Raw genomic sequence first — 20876 nt, 5'->3', positions numbered from 1 at the left:
ACTAGGATCTCTTTAAGTATAGTCTAGAATACATTTTTAATATATCAAAAATTTCAAAGGGCCCTTAGACTGAATGACACAATAACTCAATAACAAATACAAACCAGTTAAAGCTCTGCAGTGCTACCTCTGATGCAGACTGCATGACATCTTTTTAAAACTATAGCAAGCCCCACAAAACACAGCTATAAACAATAAATAATTATTTTAAATGCATATCTCAACTAAGGTCTTCCAGTAACACATACAGATTAATGACATGATACTAATATAAAATATTTTTAAAGTATGTTTTTAAACATAGGCAGATTGCTATCAAGACTTAAACACAACCCTTCAAATACTTTAGCCACTGAATGTTTCTGACAGTAGCTTATCAAGACACATCCAATGCTGCAAAATCCGATGCCTCTCCTAAGCTGACTCTAGTTATGCAAAATTAATGCAACAGCAACTACAGATGCCACATAATCATAGAGTACCAAGGCTAGAAGTTACCACCTCAAGGATAAACACAGCCTCTTCATCTCACAATTGAAAAAATGAAGTTCAAAGAGATTGACTCCTTCATGATGACCCAGCTAAGGGCTAAGATCCCCATTAATGTCTCCTGATTCTGTAGCTTAGTTCTGTTTCCTCATCAGCACAAGAAAAGTAAAGTTGGTTTCTGGTTAAAAATTACTTTTAAATCCCCTATAATATCTTTATGAGACTAAATTTTGTTTTTCATTATTTAAATATTTTATAATACAAGATAAACTCGGTGCAAAAATGTAAAACATGAAAAGAAATAAAGTTCCAATAATCTTTATACCATAAAGTTATCACTTTTTTAAGCTTTAAGAAAAAATTAAATTTTAATAAGTTTAATATACTGTAAATCAACATACAGGGGAATATGTTACTAGATAAATTTCTTGTTCTAAAGGTTCTAAATCCCACAAAGTGTTTATCTACTTTCAAATCAAAATAGGACTTCAGGTTCTAACCATGGTCATGAAACTAGATGTTAAAATCTATTTCTAATATTAATGAAGAAAATATAAATAGAACATTCATGTTTATGGCCATACCAGCCTGAACATGCCCAATCTTACCTGATCTCGGAAGCTAAGCAGGGTAAGGCATGGTAGGCTTTAAAAAAAAAAAAAAGAAAAATTCATTCTTCAGAGAAGCATTAACTGAATGGGGTAGCAGGAGTGCAGATGACACAGTGGTGGCAGCAAGAGTGGAGGAATCCAGAGCAATCACTGCTTCCAACACTGGTACAACTGCTCACTCTTTGCTCTATGCTTTTACAATTGATGATCAATAGATCAAACAATTTAAGGAAGCTTTCTTCCTACCTAACAACAAAATGGTGACATCACAGTAAATGAATTTAGGATAGCCAAGGGTCATTCAAATTTCAACAGATGCAGAATTACAAAATATAATCAAAGAAAGTTATCTATAATAGTATGAATTCCCAGAATGCTTTTTACCAATATGTTTAGAAAAAGACACAGAGAGGGGGAAAAAATCCACAAAATATTCTGAATCTTTAAACAAGTATGGCAACGGTTAAAATCAATGTGGAGAAACTACATCATATACAACAAACTTGGGATCTAGCTTCAAAAACCTCAATCTAGAAAAAAAGATGGTTAAATTAATGGTCCACCAAGTGTTACATGCTATATGGTGTACATGCAAAATGCCTATGGAGTTGTTCTACTGGAATTCTTTCAAGCCAAATTTATGAGTCACATTTATTTAGTTCAGGTTAGTGAGGAATGAAAGGACATAAGTTTCACTATTTATAATTTCATTTTTGACAAAAAGAAAATTTCTCCATGTTACATATTTCTACATAATTAAAAATTCTAGTAAAAATTAAATATCATTTAAAAAGAACTGCCACCACTAAGGATATTCTGCAAACTGTTCCAAAAGTTGTCCAAATATATTTTGAACAACAAGGATTGAGTCCAGTAAAGTGAGACACTGATTCTTATAAAGAGGAAAACATTCTATTTGGTTTTATTTTTTAGATAAAGCTTGGTAATTCAGTAGTGCTACCTTACAGGCATATGCAACCTAATGTAACCACTACATAATTCCTGTGTGTCAAACAGCACCCATACACACACAAAAAAAATTAGTATTTCTTTTTAATCACAATCTAAAAAGGAAATAACCACAATGACATGGAACACACTGTGTATAATGTTTATACACATTATACATTCTGAGTTATTTTTATTTAATAATTTGTCTCTTAAAGAATTCTCATTATTTGGTCAAACATGCTTCTTACCCCTGCCCTTGAGGAAATCATGACTCTTTCCCCCTCAATCACTGATTTTTCTTTAAATGCCAAATGCTCATATTTATTATCATTAGTATTATTGGCTTCACAGTTTCCAAGTATAAAGAACATTAACAAGTTTCTAATGCCCAAGAACACTCCAGTGGTCTTCTTAGGAACACCTGCCACATTTAAAATGTCAGTGCAGTTTTAATAGATGACACCATTTGTTTAAAAGCAACCCAAGTTATTTTCAAGACTGTTAAGTAAATGTCCACTGAGCCCTGTAGTTTCTCTAAATGTGTTACTAGGATTCTATAACCTATATACTTCAAGAGAATCTGGTACTATGTTTAAAAACTTCCCCTAAATGCTAAAGTAAAAAATCATTGAGCAACGCGCGGCTTTTCCTTATTAAAAACAACAATTTTCACACTTTTTGCTTTATGCATCTCTACTGGTAAAAAATAAAAATTGTCAGTCGAGCACGGAGGCTCACACCTGTAATCCCAGCACTTTGGGAGGCCGAGGCGGACGGATCACGAGGTTAGGAGTTCAAGACCAGCCTGGCCAATATGGTGAAACCCCATCTCTACTAAAAAAATACAAAAATTAGCCAGGCATAGTGGCACCCACCTGTAGTCCCAGCCCAGGAGGGAGACTGAGGCAGGAGAATCACTGGAACCCAGGAGGCAGAGGTTGCAGTGAGCCAAGATCACACCACTGCACTCCAGCCTGGGAGACAGAGTGAGACTCTGTCTCTAAAACAAATAAATAAATAAAATAAAAATAAAAATAAAAATTGTCAGGCTTGTTCCCAATATATGTATACTAAGTAAACTATATGTTCTACTATACTTAAAGGAATTACAAATACATGTTATAATGTATTTCAAAAAACCCAGACATTCTTAAAATGAGCAAAAAACCTCTAAATAGTATTTTCTTCCTATCTCCCAGCGGATGATCTTGTACATACCCTGGTATGCACATAATCCCCCCATGCTTTAGTTTCATCTGTCTTACTGTGGTAAAAATCACACAAAATTTACCTTTTTAACCATTTTTAAAGTATATAATCCAGTGGCACTTAGTACATTCACAATGTTGTGCAACCATCACCATTAGCCAGTTCCAAAACATTTTCATCACCCCAAAAGGAAATCCTATACATATTACGCAGTCAGTCCTCATTCTACCCTTCCCCAACCCCCTGGCTAACCATTCATCTGCTTTCAGTCTCTATAAATTTGCCTCTTCTGGATTATTTCATATAAACAGAAAAATATATGACCTATTGTGTCTGGTTTCTTTCATTAGTACAATGGTTTCAAGATTCATTCATATTGTAGCTTCATTACTTTTTACAGTTGAGTACTATTCCATTGTATTGATATACCTTGTTGTGATGTATCCATTCATCAACAGATGAACACTTGAACTGTTTCCACCTTTTGGCTATTGTGAATTGTGCTGCTGTGAACACCTGTGTACAAATTTGTGTTTAAACACCTATTTTTAATTATTTGGAGTATACATCTAAAAGTGGAATTGCTGAGGGGGGCGTGGTGACTCACGCCTGTAATCCCAGCACTTTGGGAGGCCTAGGTGGGCGAATCACTTGAGGTCAGGCATTGGAGACTAGCCAAGCCAACATGGTGAAACCCTGTCTCTACTTAAAAAAAAAAAAAAATTAGCCAGGCATGGTGGCAAGCACCTGTAGTCCCAGCTACTCGGGAGGCCAAGGCAGAAGAATCACTTGAACCCAGAAGGCGGAGGTTGCAGTGAAACAAGATTGCACCACTGCACTCCAGCCTGGATGACAGAGGAAAACTCCAGCTCAATAAATAAATAAATAAATAAATAAATAAATAAATAAATAAATGTGGAATTGCTGAATCATATGGTAATTCTACGTTTAACTTACTGAGGAACCACCAAACTGTTATCCACAGTGGGTGCACCATTTTACCCTGCCACCAGCAATGTATAAGTGTTTCCATATCTCATTTTATAAACAATGAATTGACCAAGAATACAATTTTACCCAAAAAACAAAATGGTCTATAATGGGCATGTTTTGGCAGCCTACCAACCTGTCCGCATACCTTTTTGCTGGAGGATATACCTTTGCTCTAGAAGAGTAGACCAATGCAGCCTTTTTTTTTTGCCCAATAATCACACCCCTGACAATTTTTTTTTTTTTTTTTTTTTTTTTTGAGACGGAGTCTCGCTGTGTCTCCCAGGCTGGAGTGCAGTGGCGTGATCTCGGCTCACTGCAAGCTCCGCCCCCCGCGTTCATGCCATTCTCCCGCCTCAGCCTCCCAAGTAGTTGAGACCACAGGCGCCGGCCACCACGCCCGGCTAGTTTTTTGTATTTTTAGTAGAGACGGCGTTTCACCATGTTAGCCAGGATAGTCTCGATCTCCTGACCTCGTGATCCACCCGCCTCGGCCTCCCAAAGTGCTGGGATTACAGGCTTGAGCCACCGCACCCAGCCTCCCCTGACAATTGTTAATTCACCCAGGGATGGACTGACCAAGGAAGCCCATCTATTGGATAGTCAAAAACCAGGTTCTCTTTAGAGACTGTGACAAGGCTCTGGGAATAAAATGTCATATAAAGTTGGGATCATGATAAGCACAGTAGGAAGCCAATGTCATTTGCAAAATGAAATTTCAGGGGAAAGGAAGAAAGTGTGCAAAAAACATTAATAAAATAAGAAAAACTAGCCTGTACTGTACAAAGACAAGCAGTGGTGAGAGAGTATATATCATCTTGAATACTGACGGGTTATAATTTCATGAGGCCTGCCTCGATTTGTTTTCTGATCATGAGTATTCATAAGATTGTTTGCTATCATTTATTTAAAATAAACCCCTTTGTTGTTTGAGATACTGAGTGAATTTCTGATTCCTGCAACTAACAAGCTCCAAACAAGTTCTGATTACCGTAACTTTATTGTCCTTGTTAGTTTTAAATAGCTTAAAGAAGTTATTTACTAGTTACTGAATTTAAGTAACTTGTATAGGAAATTTTAAAAGACTGTCAGTGTTTTTTAATCACATTATTATAGCCTTCAAAAAACAGTATTTTTCCCCTGAAGACTCAAAGATCCTTACGGGAATAGACCTTAAAAGATGACCTTTTCAATTTATCCCTAGGTTCTGCTTTTCTAAATATATGCCACAGAATTATTGAGTTTTCTCTCTTAAAATAGAAAGCTGAATGCAACTACATTATAGCTAATAGAATAAAAATTTCACAATCATCTAGAAAAAAACCCCTGACCAGTCACATCAAGATTCCCTTGATATTTCCCTACTCCAGAATTTTAGATTACCCATTCTATGAAACAATCCACTGTAAAATCTAAAATGTTGACCTCTTATTCTAGTATTACAAATACATAAAAGTTTCATATAATAGAGACAAGTTAAATAACTTCTAGTTAAAAACTAATACGGTAACGAACAACACACCTCAAATATACCCCAAACTACATGTATGTTAAACTATATGTATGCTATCATTTCATAGTAACTCCAAAGACACAGGACATGTCATTTTAAATTAATTCTAGCATCTACTCAAAATTATGAGTTTTTACAGAGAAAGTTGAGTACTATCCTCTACTGAAAATCTTTAATAGAACAGACACACATAAAAAGGCAAGGACACACATTTTCTTTGAAGTCCTTCAATTCAATAAAGACAACCACAATCAAATTCTTAACCACTCTGTAGGCTTCTAATGCCTACTGGCAAAACTCTAGACTGTAAAATTATACTTACAATCATACAAAACATTCTGATAATACTAAATATAAATTTATTTTATAATACAATGACTTCTTCTCTTTGGAAGTCTGGTATTATTAAAAACTGAACTTACGTTTCTTTTATGACCATGTAAAAACATGATTTTACCACTAGGTAACAAACTCGGACACCTCATCTGTAAACATAAGACTCCTCTTATATGTCTCCCCATAGCTGAGTTAAACGAACCATATGAATGATGGTATCGCATATTTATCTTTTCTTTTGAAAATTTAAATGTTAAAAAAATCACTAATGCTATGTAAAATTCAGGATCTTGAAAGTCAAATAATGATATCAAAATTTTTCTACTATGAAAAGCACGCTAAATTTTTCTCTGACATTTTCAAAGCAGGGTAATGCTTGAAATTTCACCACTGATACATCAACCAACCAGAAAGACATGTATGGTCTCTTGTACACATTTACAGGCAATTATAACTACAACACAGCACACAAGCAGCAACTAATAATCAGTCTTGAAGATGAGAAAGATTTCTCAGAGAATATGATGTCTAAATTGCGAAAGGCTTCTCCCTTTGTAGAAGTAGCGCAATAACTAAGAAAACGGGGAAAGTAGAGCAGGCAGTTAGGCATATGAGGAGGCCTAGAGTTAGAGAACATAATTCAGGAACTAAGGAAATCAAGATTCAATTGGAATAGAATGTAGAGGGGGAGGCAGACAGTAAAAGACATGTTTAAAAATCATGCAGTGATTCATTTTAAAGAGTCGATTTTATTCTAAGACATTTACTCCAGCTACAGTATAAGAGTTCATTGGCAAAGTAAACCAGCACCACAGAAAGCAAATAAATATGTTAAGTAATCCAGAAAACAGATGACAGTGGCCTACGAAAGAAAGACAGAAAGACAGACAGACAGACAGTTTCAGACATGTTCCATTGGGTATACTATGGGACATGGAAATGCAGCTATCTACTAAACGGCCTGATACTCAAGAATAATCTGAGTTGGTGACAGGCATTTCAAAATTCATCAATATATAGATAGTAATTTAAGCCACAGCAGTGAGTGGGAACACCCAGAGAGAGTATGCAAAGGAAGAACAAAGCCAATAACTGAAGCCTAAGCAGTGCCAAAAGTTAAGGGCAAGAACACATAAAGAAGTGAGTCCAAAACCATGTATATAATACACTAATTATAATTACAGAAATCAAAATAAAGTTTTTTGGTAGAAACAAAAGCTTAGCATCATACTGCCAGCTAAAAATAATTGGAAGGCAGTTGTAGTGTTCCTCAAATCTAGCCCAATCACCTTGATTTGGTAAATAATTTAAAAATAAACTTTAAGAATATAGTGAGATTCTAGATCTAAATAATATAAGCATCTTAAAATAAAAACATTATCTAGTTATAATCAGTGTCTCAAAAAAAAAAACACTACTGGCCCGGCACAGTGGCTCATACCTGTAATCCCAAGACTTTGGGAGGATCACTTGACACCCAAAGTTCATGACCAGCCTGGGCAATACAGAAAGACCTTGTCTCTACAAAAAATTAAATAAAATTAGAAGGTTGAGGCAGGAGGATCACTTGAGCCCAGGAGTTCAAGGCTGCAGTGAGCCATGATTGTGTCACTGCACTTCAGCCTGGGTGACAGAGTGAGACCCTCCCTTTAAAAAAAAAAACATCCAGTGAAGAAAGAGTTTGGGAAAAAAATTAAGAAATAAAAATTTAAATTTAAATTAAAAAAAAAAAAAGTCCAGGCATGGTGCCTCACACCTGTAATCCCAGCACTTTGGGAGGCCAAGGTGGCCGGATAGCTTGAGCCCAGGAGTTTGAGACCAGCCTGGGCAACATAGCAAAACCCCATCTCTACAAAAAAATATAAAAATTAGCCACATGTGGTGGTGTGCACCTGTAGTCCCAGCTACTTGGGAGGCCAAGGCAGGAGGATCTCCTGTGCCCAGGAAATCGAGGCTGCAGTAAGGCATGATTACACCACTGTACTCCAGCCTGGGCAACAGAGCGAGACCCTGTCTCGAAAAAATATAAATATAATAATGATAAAATAAAAGAAGATACTTCCAGTTTTTATTGTAATCTTTTTCAGTCTCACATCTTACACTCATTGCCAATAAGAAAGTAACATGATCCTTCCCTCTAAGTTTAAGCATAATCTTAATTATGTTTTGAGAACCTTTAGTTAAAATATATGAATGCGTTAATAATTGAAGGGTCGGGTGTGCTGGCTGACGCCTGTAATCCCAATACTTTGGGAGGCCGAGGAAGGAGGCCAGGAGTTCAAAACTAGCCTGGGCAACATAGTGAGGCCTTGTCTCTATTTAAAAAAAAAAAAAAAAATTACCCAGGTGTGGTGGCACACACCTGCTACTCAGGCAGCTGAGGTGGGAGGACTGCTTGAGCCAGAGGGGCTGAGGCTGCAGTGAGCCTAGATTGTGCCACTGCACTACAACCTGGGTGACAGAGTAAGTGAGAACCTATCTCAAAAGAAACAAAACAAAACAAACAAAATAAACTAAAAGGAATGATAATGTAAAACAAGTGAAAAATAGCAAAAAAAAAAACCTGAATCAAATTTTTCCAACATAAATGGTAAAAATTAAAGTATACGGAAAAACAGATTTCTCCAAAATACTCTATATTTAAATTTATTTAAAAAGAAAACCATGTACTAGAAACTGGATTAAACTGATAAGCCATATAAAAAGAGCATATTCACCGTGGCTTTATTAAAATACTATACAGCAAATCTGGTACAACAAAAATCCTTGAAATATCTATGAAAAATAGCTAACAAATACATAATTCCTTAGACTCTTAGAATTACCATTTCAAACCTAGTAAAAAAGTTTCATATCTTCTTGTGTGTCACATTCTCTCTTTTACCTATCCTCATGAGCTTTATCTCACCAGTAACCTAATCTTTATTTCTGTTCCAATCTCAGCAACACCTAATCATAACTAAAACAAGTAGGTAAAAGTTACCGTCATTCTTCAATTAAAATTCCTACTGTTCCAATTTCTGACTTCAACTTCTTTAAAAAAAGAAGTTGCTGAAACTGTTTTTTAAGGTATAAGTAAAAGTTCGCCCACGGTAATCCCCAGATAATCAAATTGCAGGCTTGGGGTTCAGTATTATAGGAATAAAACATACCCAGTGCATATTTAAATTACATCAGAGACATCCACTTACAGTCATAACAGTAACTGATACGGAATGGCCATCCTGCCATCCACAACTACAAAACTGGAGAAAATATACAAATAATAACTATTTCCAAACATTAGACAACAGACAGCCTGTAACTGTGATCTGTGAAAGAGGGCAAACAAACGAAATAAGCCCTATTATCACCCTCTCTTTCTACTTGGAAGTACTGTCAGTACTATAGAACAGGGAGGTGCGTTGCTGAGCAGAGAGACAGAAAACAGTTTGGGGAAGCTGAAGCAGCTAGAATTTGTGGGACGGAGTATCAAAAAGGAAGAAGCAACACAGAAAGACAAACAATGCTATCTGCATAGAGGTCCTCTCGAGTCTGGCTGAATATAATGCTGCGCACACATAAGATGAGACTCCACAAACCAAGCAAAGAACAACTACCAAGGAGCTATATAAAGAACAACTAACAGTGTCCTCACAAGGCTAGAAACATTCAGGATTCTATCAACTATAGTAAATTACCTCTTTAAACAAGATATCACTAAGGCCATACTACAGAAGGCTAACCAAGATCTAGAGAACAGGCTACTCTGTACTTCCCCTAACAAAGGTAAGCATAAGCCTTAACAGGACCAAGTTTATCCCCAAATTAACTGCCTGTCAGAACAAATGTCAACATTTTTTAAGGAAAGAAAACAAAACCCTGACCCTCAGCAACATATGTACAATGTCTATAATCCAGTTCCCAAGACTAGCAGACATGTGTGAAAATACTATCATAGCATACCACAGAAAATCTTGCCTGAGAGGGTCCTGCACGAATTATTAGTCTCCTCTGGCCACATTCAGATTTTCCCTGTTAAAATCAGAGAATAAAGAGACAAACAAAAGCAGCTTTCCACAATAAAAGAAAGAAAAGTTAAACAAAAAGACTCCACTGAAAAGTGAGACCAAAAAAAAAAAGAGAGAAGTAGGTCACAAGACAGATCTCTTCCCATTTATTACTATACATTATAATATCTGATAACATGAAACACCACAAAAAATGGCATATATGGTATACTCTTCTTACTAATATGTAAAAATACAACATTCCTAAACCTACTTGTGAAATAATAAAAAATAAATATATTGGTCTCTACTCCCAGTTCTGGGCATAGAGCTCCTAAAACTCTTGTAAATAGGGATACTAGAAAAATCTTTGTCCCTAATAGTTGGTCTTTGATCTCAGTTCCTGACACATAGCTCCTAAGACCTCTACAATTTTCTGAGTGACAGCAGTGCCTGAATCCCTTAGAATTTCCTGGATGACAGGAGACCCTTTTGTTCTAATAAAGTCACTCTGGGTGGAGTCCTGGGTGCAAGATGGTCATTATAAAGAGCAAGCCATCATTACAACTTACAAGCCCTAACCCTTGTATCCTCTGGGGAGGTTAGAGGAGCTGGAGATTGAGTTAATAATCATGCATGCCTGAGAAATTAAGCTCTATTTTGAAAAACCCTTAAAAGACAAAGTTTAGAAGCTACTAGATTGGTGAACACATCTACGAGCTATGAGGGTGGCTGACCCAAACTCCACAGGAAAAAAAGCTTCTGTGCCTGGGACCCTTCCAGACCTTGCCGTACATCTCTCTTCATCTGACTCTTCATTTGGATCCTTTGAAATATCCTTTGTAATTAATCGGCCATAATAAATAAATTGTTTTCCTGAGGTCTGTGAGCCACTCTAGCAAATTACTGAATCTGAGGAGGGGCTGGTGGGAACCTCCACTTTGTAGTCAAGTCAGACAGAAACTGTGGGTAACCTGATGACCTACCATTTGTGATTGGCTTCTGAAGTGGGAGGCAGTCTTGTAGGATGAAGACTTTAACCTGTGGGGTCTGCACTAACTACAGTCAGTGTCAGAATATTGAATGGAATTGTAGGACATCCAACTGAGTCAGAGAATTGGTCAGTGGGAAAAATCACCACAAATCTGGTCACAGAAGTGTTGAGCATGAGTACAGAGAAGAACAGTTGAGGTTTCCTACAGATCTGATGTCAGAATTGAAGTACTGAGAAAGAGTGAATACAAAAGGAAAAAAGTTGGGTTTTTTTCTGTACACTTCTATAAAAAATTACCAAAATTAAGTTTCTGCAACTAAAAGCTAAGCTTCAATTAGTGTCAAAATTGTAGATAAGTAATTGTTTCAGATGGGGTTTATTGCTAAATGAGTCTTTCTTACCATATATAAGGAAACAATTATTGTTTCCCTATTCAGAATTTAGATCTGGTAACTTACATAAACACAGCCCCCAAACCGGAAAGCATACAAACAAGAAAACACAATCAAACATCCCACACACTAACACGTGTTTATTCAAAGATAAACTCCTCAATATATTAATCACTAAAGAACCATGAGACATAATCCTGACAGTGTTATTCTGATATCCAAGTTCAAAGAAAACTAAAAGCAGTCAATTAGAAGGAAAGTCTTAGTTACTAAAGGAAGGTACTATAATAGCAGTGACTTGTGAAAGCCAACAAAAACGAAGAAAATAATAAAAAGTCACAGAACTTAGAAAAGAACATAGAAAAGAAACAGATTATAAGAACACAAAAAACCAAGCAGCCCAAAATCATTTACCACAGGAAAAAAACAGACCTACTCTGGCAATGATGCCAGAAAAGTATTACTTCATAACCTCTGTCAAAAGATGAACCTAAATCAAAAAGAAAAGGTTAAGTGTGGCCAGCTGTGGTGGCTCACACCTGTAATCCCAGCACTTTGGGATGTTGAGGTGGGCAGATCACTTGAGGTCAGGAGTTCGAGACCAGCCTGGCCAACATGGTGAAACCCCATCTCTACTAAAAAAAAAAAAAAAAAATACAAAAACTAGCTGGGTATGGTGGCACATGCCTGTAATCCCAGCTACTCAGGAGGCTGAGGCAGGAGAATCGCTTGAACCTGGGAGGCAGAGGTTGCAGTGAGCTGAGATGGCACCACTGCACTCCAGCCTGGGTGACAGAGTGAGACTCTGTCTCAAAAAGAAAAGAAAAGGTTAAATTATACTTGGGTACAAATATACTTGGATTACGGCAGAGAGTTACTTTTAGATACCATCTAAAGTAGTTGAAACAACACAAGTTGATATTCAAAGGAAAAAGCAAAAACTTCACTTAATGTTTTGATTAGTCAATGGGTTTACTCTACTTACAAGCGAAACTTACATATTTTAGAGCAGCAGTCCCCAACCTTTTTGACACTGGGAACCAGTTTCCTGAAGTACAATTTTTTCCACAGACCGGGTGGTGGGGGTTCAGGAGGGGTGGTTTCAGGATGATTCAAGCACATTACATTTATTGTGCACTTTATTTCTATTATTGTTATTATTCCATTGTAATATCTAATGAAATAATTATACAACTCACCATAATGTAGAATCAGTGGGAGCCCTGAGCTTGTTTTCCTGCAACTAGACGATCTCATCTAGGGGTGATAGGAGACAGTGACAGATCATCAGGCATTAGATTCTCATAAGGAGCGTGCAACCCAGATCCCTCACATGCACAGTTCACAATAGAGTTCATGCTCCTATGAGAATCTAATTTCACTGCTGATCTGACAGGAGGTGCAGCTCAGGGAGGAACAGCTATAAATACAGATGAAGCTTTGCTTGCTTGCCCGCTGCTCACCTCCTGGTGTGCGGCCTGTTCCTAACAGGCCACGGACTGGTTGGGGACCCCTGTTTTAGAAAGCTACCTCTCTCCTCCCATTAATCTTTGTGCCAGACTAGAGGGGTAAATCTGGCTATTATCCTACAGCCTTTTCTGGTGAGTTGAGAAGGTACACCAAGCATGAGCTTTCCTTAGTAATCTTTGACTTTAATATACCTACTGCATTCTAAAATACCCCAGAATATTCTTTTCAAATTATCCAAATCCTCTATTTGAAATCAAGCTATAGTCATAGTTTTATTTCACCAGTTTATTCTTCACAAATAAGATGTTCTTTAAAATAGTGAACATGAAAGTATTTCATTCAATAAATAAAGCAAATTACTTACCTATAATGCTGGTTCTATAACAAATAAAAATCAGATAATCAGATAATCAATAACAGAGCTTAACCTCAGGGTAAACAATTCCTGACAACTGAGTCCCCAAGATCTGCTCCATGAGGTTTCTCAACATAGAAACAAACCCAAAAGTCCATGAAATAAGTCCTCACTGGATGAGGTAACCAAGTATAGTTCAAACTAGTAATTAAAAGATAGAAGTTTGATCCTATTTAGTAATTCATTATGTTACTTAAAATTAATAATCTAAAAATCTTAATTACGAGTTAGGAAATGGGGACTGTATAACGGTACCTATCCTGTCTACTTTCAAACTGTCATGATAGTCAAATGAGAAACTAATGAAACTGATTTGTAAATTACAAAGCACAATACAAATGTAATCTTATTCAGGGCAGGATGACTCCTCTAGTGATTTTTAAGCAAGATTCTGGAGTTTTTCTGGTCCCTTGAAAGAAATTACTTTGACCAACAGTAAAAGTAGACTCTCAATAAGTAAATCTCCAAGAACTGATTAAGATTTTCTCTATGCAGCTTCCAAAATTGATGAAAATATCAAATGTTTGTTTAATCAACTATGAAATAAGCATGGTGCAATAGAAGGACATATTATAATTATTTACTATCATTAACATTTTCCAAAAACCAAGTTTAACACTACAATTCTTAGAAACTCTTTAATGTGGCTTGAAAATAATACTCTCACCTGCAGAGTACCTGAGCAACACTCTTAGATGAGCGATAACTATCTTACAGGTTCATTACGCAGAAACTTAAGAACTGGTATAAATGTTAGCAATCCGTTATCAATAAGTTAATCTTTGTAAGATCTCAAGAATCTAGAATCCCTAAATTTGACTTTTCACCCCCTTATCTGTCCATGAAATGTTATAATACCAACAATCCTTAAATGAAGATACCCAAGGTCTTTCAAACATAAATTTATTTAAGTAATGTTGCACAATGATAATTCAGAGGCAGCTGACCAAATCACATTTTCATTTAGAAGTTTATTTTCCAGTGATTACGTTTTGAATTGGAAGAAATGCTCTGAACATTAAAGCCTAAGAGCTAAAATCTTCCACACTTGTGCTTCCTGGAGCCAGACCTTCAAAATTTAGAGATCTGTTTCAGTGCTCCTGTTTCAAAAATTAGCAAGAGGTCAATTCCCAAACAGAAAGGGCAATCACAGTTACGTAAATAATCTCATTCAGGGAGGCTATTTAAGCCAAAAAAGAAGTTATTAGGTACTGTATTATCTAACACTTTAACAGATTCTATCAACCCTGAAGATCAAAGAGCTTTCAGATAGAATATTTCTTTTGATCCTCCACCCCTAATCTTTCAGAAGTCATGTCTAATAAAATAATCCACAGATGGAATCTTGCCAGAGAAAAATATATTCTCTGGTCCCTTTCTCACAGTGGGGTACTCCATTTGGAAAAATATATAAAAGAACATTGTGGATTTATGCGCTAGAGAAGAGGGATGGCATCTAGACAGGCATCAAGCTAGTACCCAGAACATCCACAGATTTGTTCCCCTGGTCTGTTGCCTAACTTATCACAAATTACATCTAAGACTAAGACTCTACACAATACTTTTGCAAACATTACAAGTGATCAGATGACCTTATATGGGATATCTTTGCACACAAGACAGATAAACTATAAGCTGAACACTAGGATAGAAGGCCGTTGATCACTGTTAGCTTAGAGGAAAAATTTCAACTAGAGTAACACAGAGTTATGTCCCCCTGGCTCTTGACAAACAACTATGCCATGCTCAGAATTTTCTGTTAACAACCTACTTTTAAAACTGGCTATCAGGAAATATTCATTCCCTACTGGTAGAGATATTCATATTTAGGCTGGGCAATGCTCAACCTCGGTTTCAAAAAGCAATTACCTGGAGAACTTTTCTAGCATAGGGAGAATAAGGAAGTGAAGTAACATTTGACAAGGTATGTACACGTGCGTACAGGACAGTAAAAAACCCAAGTGCTTTTTAACATCATTTTCAAACTGCCAGACATTTACTTGAGACTTGAAAGCACCAGACAGATGTCATGATGCTATTTTTAGCAATGGCAACTTGGATTAAAAAGAGCCAATATTATATCCAACCATCTCTTGGCTCTAGACAAAAAGCATAGGAATGAAGGTATAGGGGAGGAAAGAGAGACTTTACTGAAAGAGATTAGATCTGACATGATCAAACACCCTCCCCCAATTTTCCTTAAATTAGCTCTGAGATGCTAATCATGATACTCCATCTCACTTCTGATTTGCTTCCTTTGAAAAAAACAAAAAAGATAAAGTTTCAAAAGTGCTATCCTGGCCTGGTGCAGTGGCTCGTGCCTGTAATGCCAGCACTTTGGGAGGCCAAGGCGGGCAGATCACTTGAGCCCAGGAGTTCAAGATCAGCCTGGACAACATGGCGAACCCCTGTCTCAACTAAAATTACAAAAAATTAGACAGGTGTGATGGCGTGCACCTGTAAGCCCCAGCAACTCGGGAGGCTGAGGTGGAAGGACAACCTAAGCCTGAGAGGTCAAAGCTGTGGTGAGCCATGACTGTGCCACTGCGCTCCAGCCCGGTTGATTTAAAAAAAAAAAAAAAAAAAAAAAAAAGTGCTATCCTTCAAATGATCTGGAGCAAGGCAAAAAAGCAAGAATCAGTAATTTGTTTTCCCCAATGTCACCCAATGAAGCATTAATTCGAAAACACTGTCCTAACAAAGCAACTAGCATCCAAATTCCAAAGGACTCTCTATATCTTAAGGAACGCATGAAAAATAAACATATAAAAGCACACTATATTAAATGTATAAAAGCACCCATTAAGCTGTATTGTTCTCATCCTCAAAGGGTTATGAATGTGGAATATCAATGTTACAACTGTATCTTTAGATAACTGTTTTATGTGAACATCATCCTTCAGAATTATTATCAGGCAATCTCTTACAAAAAGTAATACTGTAGTGAATTACTAGAAAAAAAATTTCCACAATCAATAACCAGTCAAGATTAAAACAATAAAAAGCAAAGAATAGAACATATATCATTTTATAAAAATTCACATTTCTTTAGTTTTTGGTATTTTCCTAAGACATATGCTCTCCTTCCCTGCACTGCAGATAAACAGGTCTACCTTTAAAAACTGATACTAGGCCAGGTGCAGTGGCTCATGCCTACACCCAATACTTTGGGAGGCTGAGGTGCGAGGATCAATCGAGCCCAGGAGATTAAGACCCGCCTGGGCACCATGGCGAAACCCTGCCTCTACAAAATACAAAAAAATATTAGCCAGGCGTGGTGGCATGCGCCTGTAGTCCCAGCTACTTGGGAGGCTGAGAAGGGAGGATTGCTTGAGCCCAGGGAAGCCAAGGTTGCAGTGAACCATGATTGCACCTCTGTACTCCAGCCTGGGCGATGGAGCAAGATGCTGTCTCAAAAAAAAAAAAAAAACTGTTAGTATATATGAACAGCAGAACTCAACTTATTTCTAATACAAAAAAAACACTTCATTTATGAGTTGTTCTGCTATCTAAAATTAGACTTCAAATATTCCAAATACTCGAGACTCTAACATTTTCACAAAATTGTAAAATGCTCAGATGACATGAACTATCAAATACAATATTAAAATAGTATTTCAAAAGAGCAGAAGAAAACTTTTCAGAAGAGAGGCCTACGCTGAAAGATCACTGTATTACCATATACAAATCTAAACTATCTACAATGCATGGCAAAAATAATATTATGTCCCCACAACCAGGATTTGATACTTTGATCTGACACATAGCAGGGTCTGGCAATTGTCACAACAAAACTATTAGAAATGTTCCTCAAATCAAAGTATTTATGTACAGTCTATATAATCTGATTGTGGTATTAATTCAAAAGCCTACCCTGTAGGAGTAAAGGTAATTAACTTATTACATAAGTCTGTCTTTTACTGTTGCTAATCATGATATTTAAGAGCACTGTGTGCTATAGTTCCTTTCAGGATTATCTAGACATAGTAAGCTCCAAATCTTTTGTGTTACGGCCCCGAATATAGAAAATCTAAGCAAGTAATATTGTGAAAATTTTGGATACAGAATTCTTTATTTAAAACAGTGACTTAGCAAGGTCGAGAGCTGGTAATATTTTAAGATACAGTCTTCCTTTATATTATCAGGAAAAGCTACGTCAAATGTTTTATGTAAACTATCCAGTAGACTAACTCTTGCTAATATGTTAATTACAATATACTGTCATAGTGTTAACAGTAATATCCACTTCTCTAAGTCACAAAAGTCAAAGATGATGCATAAAGCACATTTTTTAATAAAAAATTTTAATTGGGAATTAAATGTAAGTAAGATATAAGTAGATATCAAGCCTGCTAGACTTCACATATCTGGATGATATCTAAGCACTCATTAATTGTTCTATGCTACCTAGAATTATAAATCAAAGCATACTGTGGTAACTCGATGTGTTTCCATTTTATAAATTAACTAAAAATGATATAAAACATATTAAAACAACAAAAACACTACCAACCATGTCTTTTCTAATTGAGACAAGAAATATCAGAACTGGAAAGACCATGCTGTCATAGAACACATGTGTAGAGTTGAGTTTAAAAGTCTTTTTTTGGAGTTTTTCTAGGAGTTGAGAAAATCATGTTAAACCTAAAATTTTAGTGAAAACATTAATTTTAGCTGTAATAAAAACACTATGAATAGACATTTATGAATAGATACTGAAAAACTTGGGGAATAATAAACAAAGCAGAATTCATGGTTACCATATTTACACATACTCTTTGTTGTGTTTCAGTGCCACATGATCTGATTCAAAGTAATAAACATCAGGATCATCATCTTCCTCTTCTGTAATGTGCTGACTGGCACTCTCTTTGGCAGATGGCAAATGTCCAATATTGAGTCTTGCCTCTGAGGGCAGTTTACTTAGTCCTTCACTTCCACAATTTTGAGAGTCACAACATATCCCTTTTTCATTTTGAGAAATTTCACCAGGATTTGTGGGAGACTGACTTACATTATCACTAACAGTTGCATTTGTTTCATTAGGACTAAGATTATTCTCCTCAAATTGTCCATTTTCTCTGTAAGGAGAACTGTTTTTAGTAGGACTACCTCTGGTAGGGGCTGCCCTTCGTGGTGAGGTTCTCAGAGTATAACGATGTTCTTGAGGTTCTGATAAAGACATCATTTGAGCTGAAACACAGTCTAGAACAGAAGATGGTTCAGGTTCTCCGGAGGCTGGCATACTCTCAAGACTTGTGTCCAGGTTGTTACTGGTGTTTTCTTTACACTGCTCTTTTGAGGCACTGCTATCTCCCACCACATCTACTTCCTCCTCAGAATCCCTTAAAGATGACTGAGTTTCAGAAAAGGGCCCTGCAGCTGGCTCAGTAGTCAGCTGATTAACATGTTCCACAGGCAGGCAGGCAGTTACTATTTTGTGGTCCTCCAACTTGACCTGCACTTGTGAATTTGTGCAAGGCACGTTATGGTCTATGTAACTGTCCTCCTTCCTACTATCAAGGAACATTGAAGTTTGGGTATCCGAATCCCCATTTTCAGCTACTGATTTTTCCTGTAACACATAGGAACCAAGGCTATTTTGTTTAGTGTTCCCATCAGGCTGACAGTCATCACAGTTTATAACAGCTGAATCACTGTCATCGACACCATTGACAGCCAAATAGCCTGTGATTTCTTCAACTACTGCAGAATTAAGTGGCCCTTCCTCACTGACATTCACCTTTTTAATTTCCCTTTTCTCACAATCATCCAGTATAAGACATCGACAAGCTCGTTTAGTCCCTTGAAAATCTGCATCATTGTCCACTACTGTACTCCTCTGTTCTACTGACTCCTTGTCTGATTTTATAGGTGAATCTTCTTCTGAACTGTTTGGTGCTTCAGATCTAAGACAACGCTTAATTCTTTTTAAAACTGGTGAAACAGGTTCTGTTTGCCTTCTCTCACAATTTTCTATAGCCTGCCTTTCTATGTTATCCTTTTCTGAAGAAGAAAGTCCTCTTTTCCTAGGGCTTACCCATGATTCTCGGGTACTCTGCTGTTTTAAATCAGTGGTTCTCCCATTATTATTTCCTTTCTGAATTGGCACAGGCTCTGGTCTCTTCTTTGGTGATCTTGATCGTACTTGAGAATTAGAAGAGATTTCTTCAGGATGCGCAATGCTACGATTCCTTAAAGTTCTACCACAAAAAGATTCATCCAAGCCGTTTAACCCCACTGTTGATCTTGTAACACGAGTAGATCGGGAAGCAGCCATACTATGGCAAGTCCCTACAATACGGTCATCATGATCCACTCATTGGGAAACCTTCAAAAATGTAAACAAAATAATGAGAAAAAGGTAACAGTTAATATACCTAGAACGAAAGTATAAAGCTATAACTTTTTTAATCCAAGTATACTCGGACGTTATGGTCTATATAACGGTCTATATAACTGCCAATATTAAATTATGTGACAAAAATTCTTTAACATTTCCAATAATGATATAAATTATAGCTAACAAGTATACAGCACTTAATATGTTCCATGAGTCTTTCTATATAACTTACATATATTAACTCACTTAAGTCTCATAACAACTCAGATAGGTACTACTATCATCCCTACTTCACGAGTAAGATTAAGGCACACTGAGTAATCTATCCAAGATCACAATTCTAGTAAGTGGAAGGGCAGGACTCTAGAGACCATACCTGCCTCACTGTGTATTTGCCTCTCAGGCATAAAATACCCAGAAAATATCTATCCTAAAGATGTGATTTCATTTTGGTCATTAAAATAATAATCTTCGGCTGGGCATGGTGGCTCACGCCTGTATTCCCAGCAGTTTGGGAGGTTGAGGCAGGAGGATCACAAGGTCAGGAGTTCAAGACCAGCCTGACCAACATGGTGAAACCCTGTGTCTACTAAAAATACAAAAATTAGCCAGGTGTGGTGGCACACACCTGTAATCCCAGCTACTCAGGAGGCTTAGGCAGGAAAATTACTTGAACCCAGGAGGCAGAGGTTGCAGTGAGCTGAGATCATGCCACTGCACTCCAGCCTCGGCAACAGAGCGAGACTCCGTCTCAAAAACAAATAAAATAAATAAATAAATAAATAAAATAATAATATTGAACCTATATAGCAGCTATCTTTCAAAAACTATTCCAATCATTTCTCGTGTTCTTTCAAAATGTCCCTGGTATATAGAAAGGCAGGCTCTCCTCTTTTTAATTTACTTTTGCCAAAATGAGTTTCAGATCAAATCCCTTAATAACTAATAATCTGGCATCCAAAAAATTTTGCTTGCAGTATTTTTCATAACTAAATAGATAAAAATCAAAATGCTAGCTTGCACTGGCTAAGAACAAAACAAACCAAACCCAAGCCTTCCTAGTCTCTAGAAATAAAGCCATAAATTAGTAGGTGAAAGGTACTGTTCCAAAGATCGGAAAAATGGGAAAGAAGCCTCTGAAGCAAATACTTACATTTAAGAAATCAAGACTACT

General features: G+C 36.7%; 1 protein-coding gene across 8 annotated transcripts in view; it reads right to left on the bottom strand.

Annotated features, from left to right (window-relative positions):
• LOC105482679 (zinc finger ZZ-type containing 3) overlaps positions 1-20876 on the bottom strand; it is a 124612-nt gene that overhangs the window by 51014 nt on the left and 52722 nt on the right. For 6 of the 8 annotated variants that reach the window (XM_071090910.1, XM_071090907.1, XM_011742907.3 and 3 more), the window contains one exon: positions 18135-19690. The exons of the other annotated variants lie outside the window; for them this stretch is intronic. In XM_071090910.1, the coding sequence (XP_070947011.1) occupies positions 18135-19639 (1505 nt within the window). In that variant the 5' untranslated portion in view covers positions 19640-19690. The remainder of the gene's footprint in view (positions 1-18134; positions 19691-20876) is intronic. 8 annotated transcript variants of the gene reach the window in all.

This window comes from Macaca nemestrina, chromosome 1 (genome assembly GCF_043159975.1).
Source record: "Macaca nemestrina isolate mMacNem1 chromosome 1, mMacNem.hap1, whole genome shotgun sequence".
NCBI classification, from domain to species: Eukaryota; Metazoa; Chordata; class Mammalia; order Primates; family Cercopithecidae; genus Macaca; species Macaca nemestrina.
Note: the sequence above shows the minus strand (reverse complement) of the source record. Positions and strands in the feature narration are given on the sequence as shown.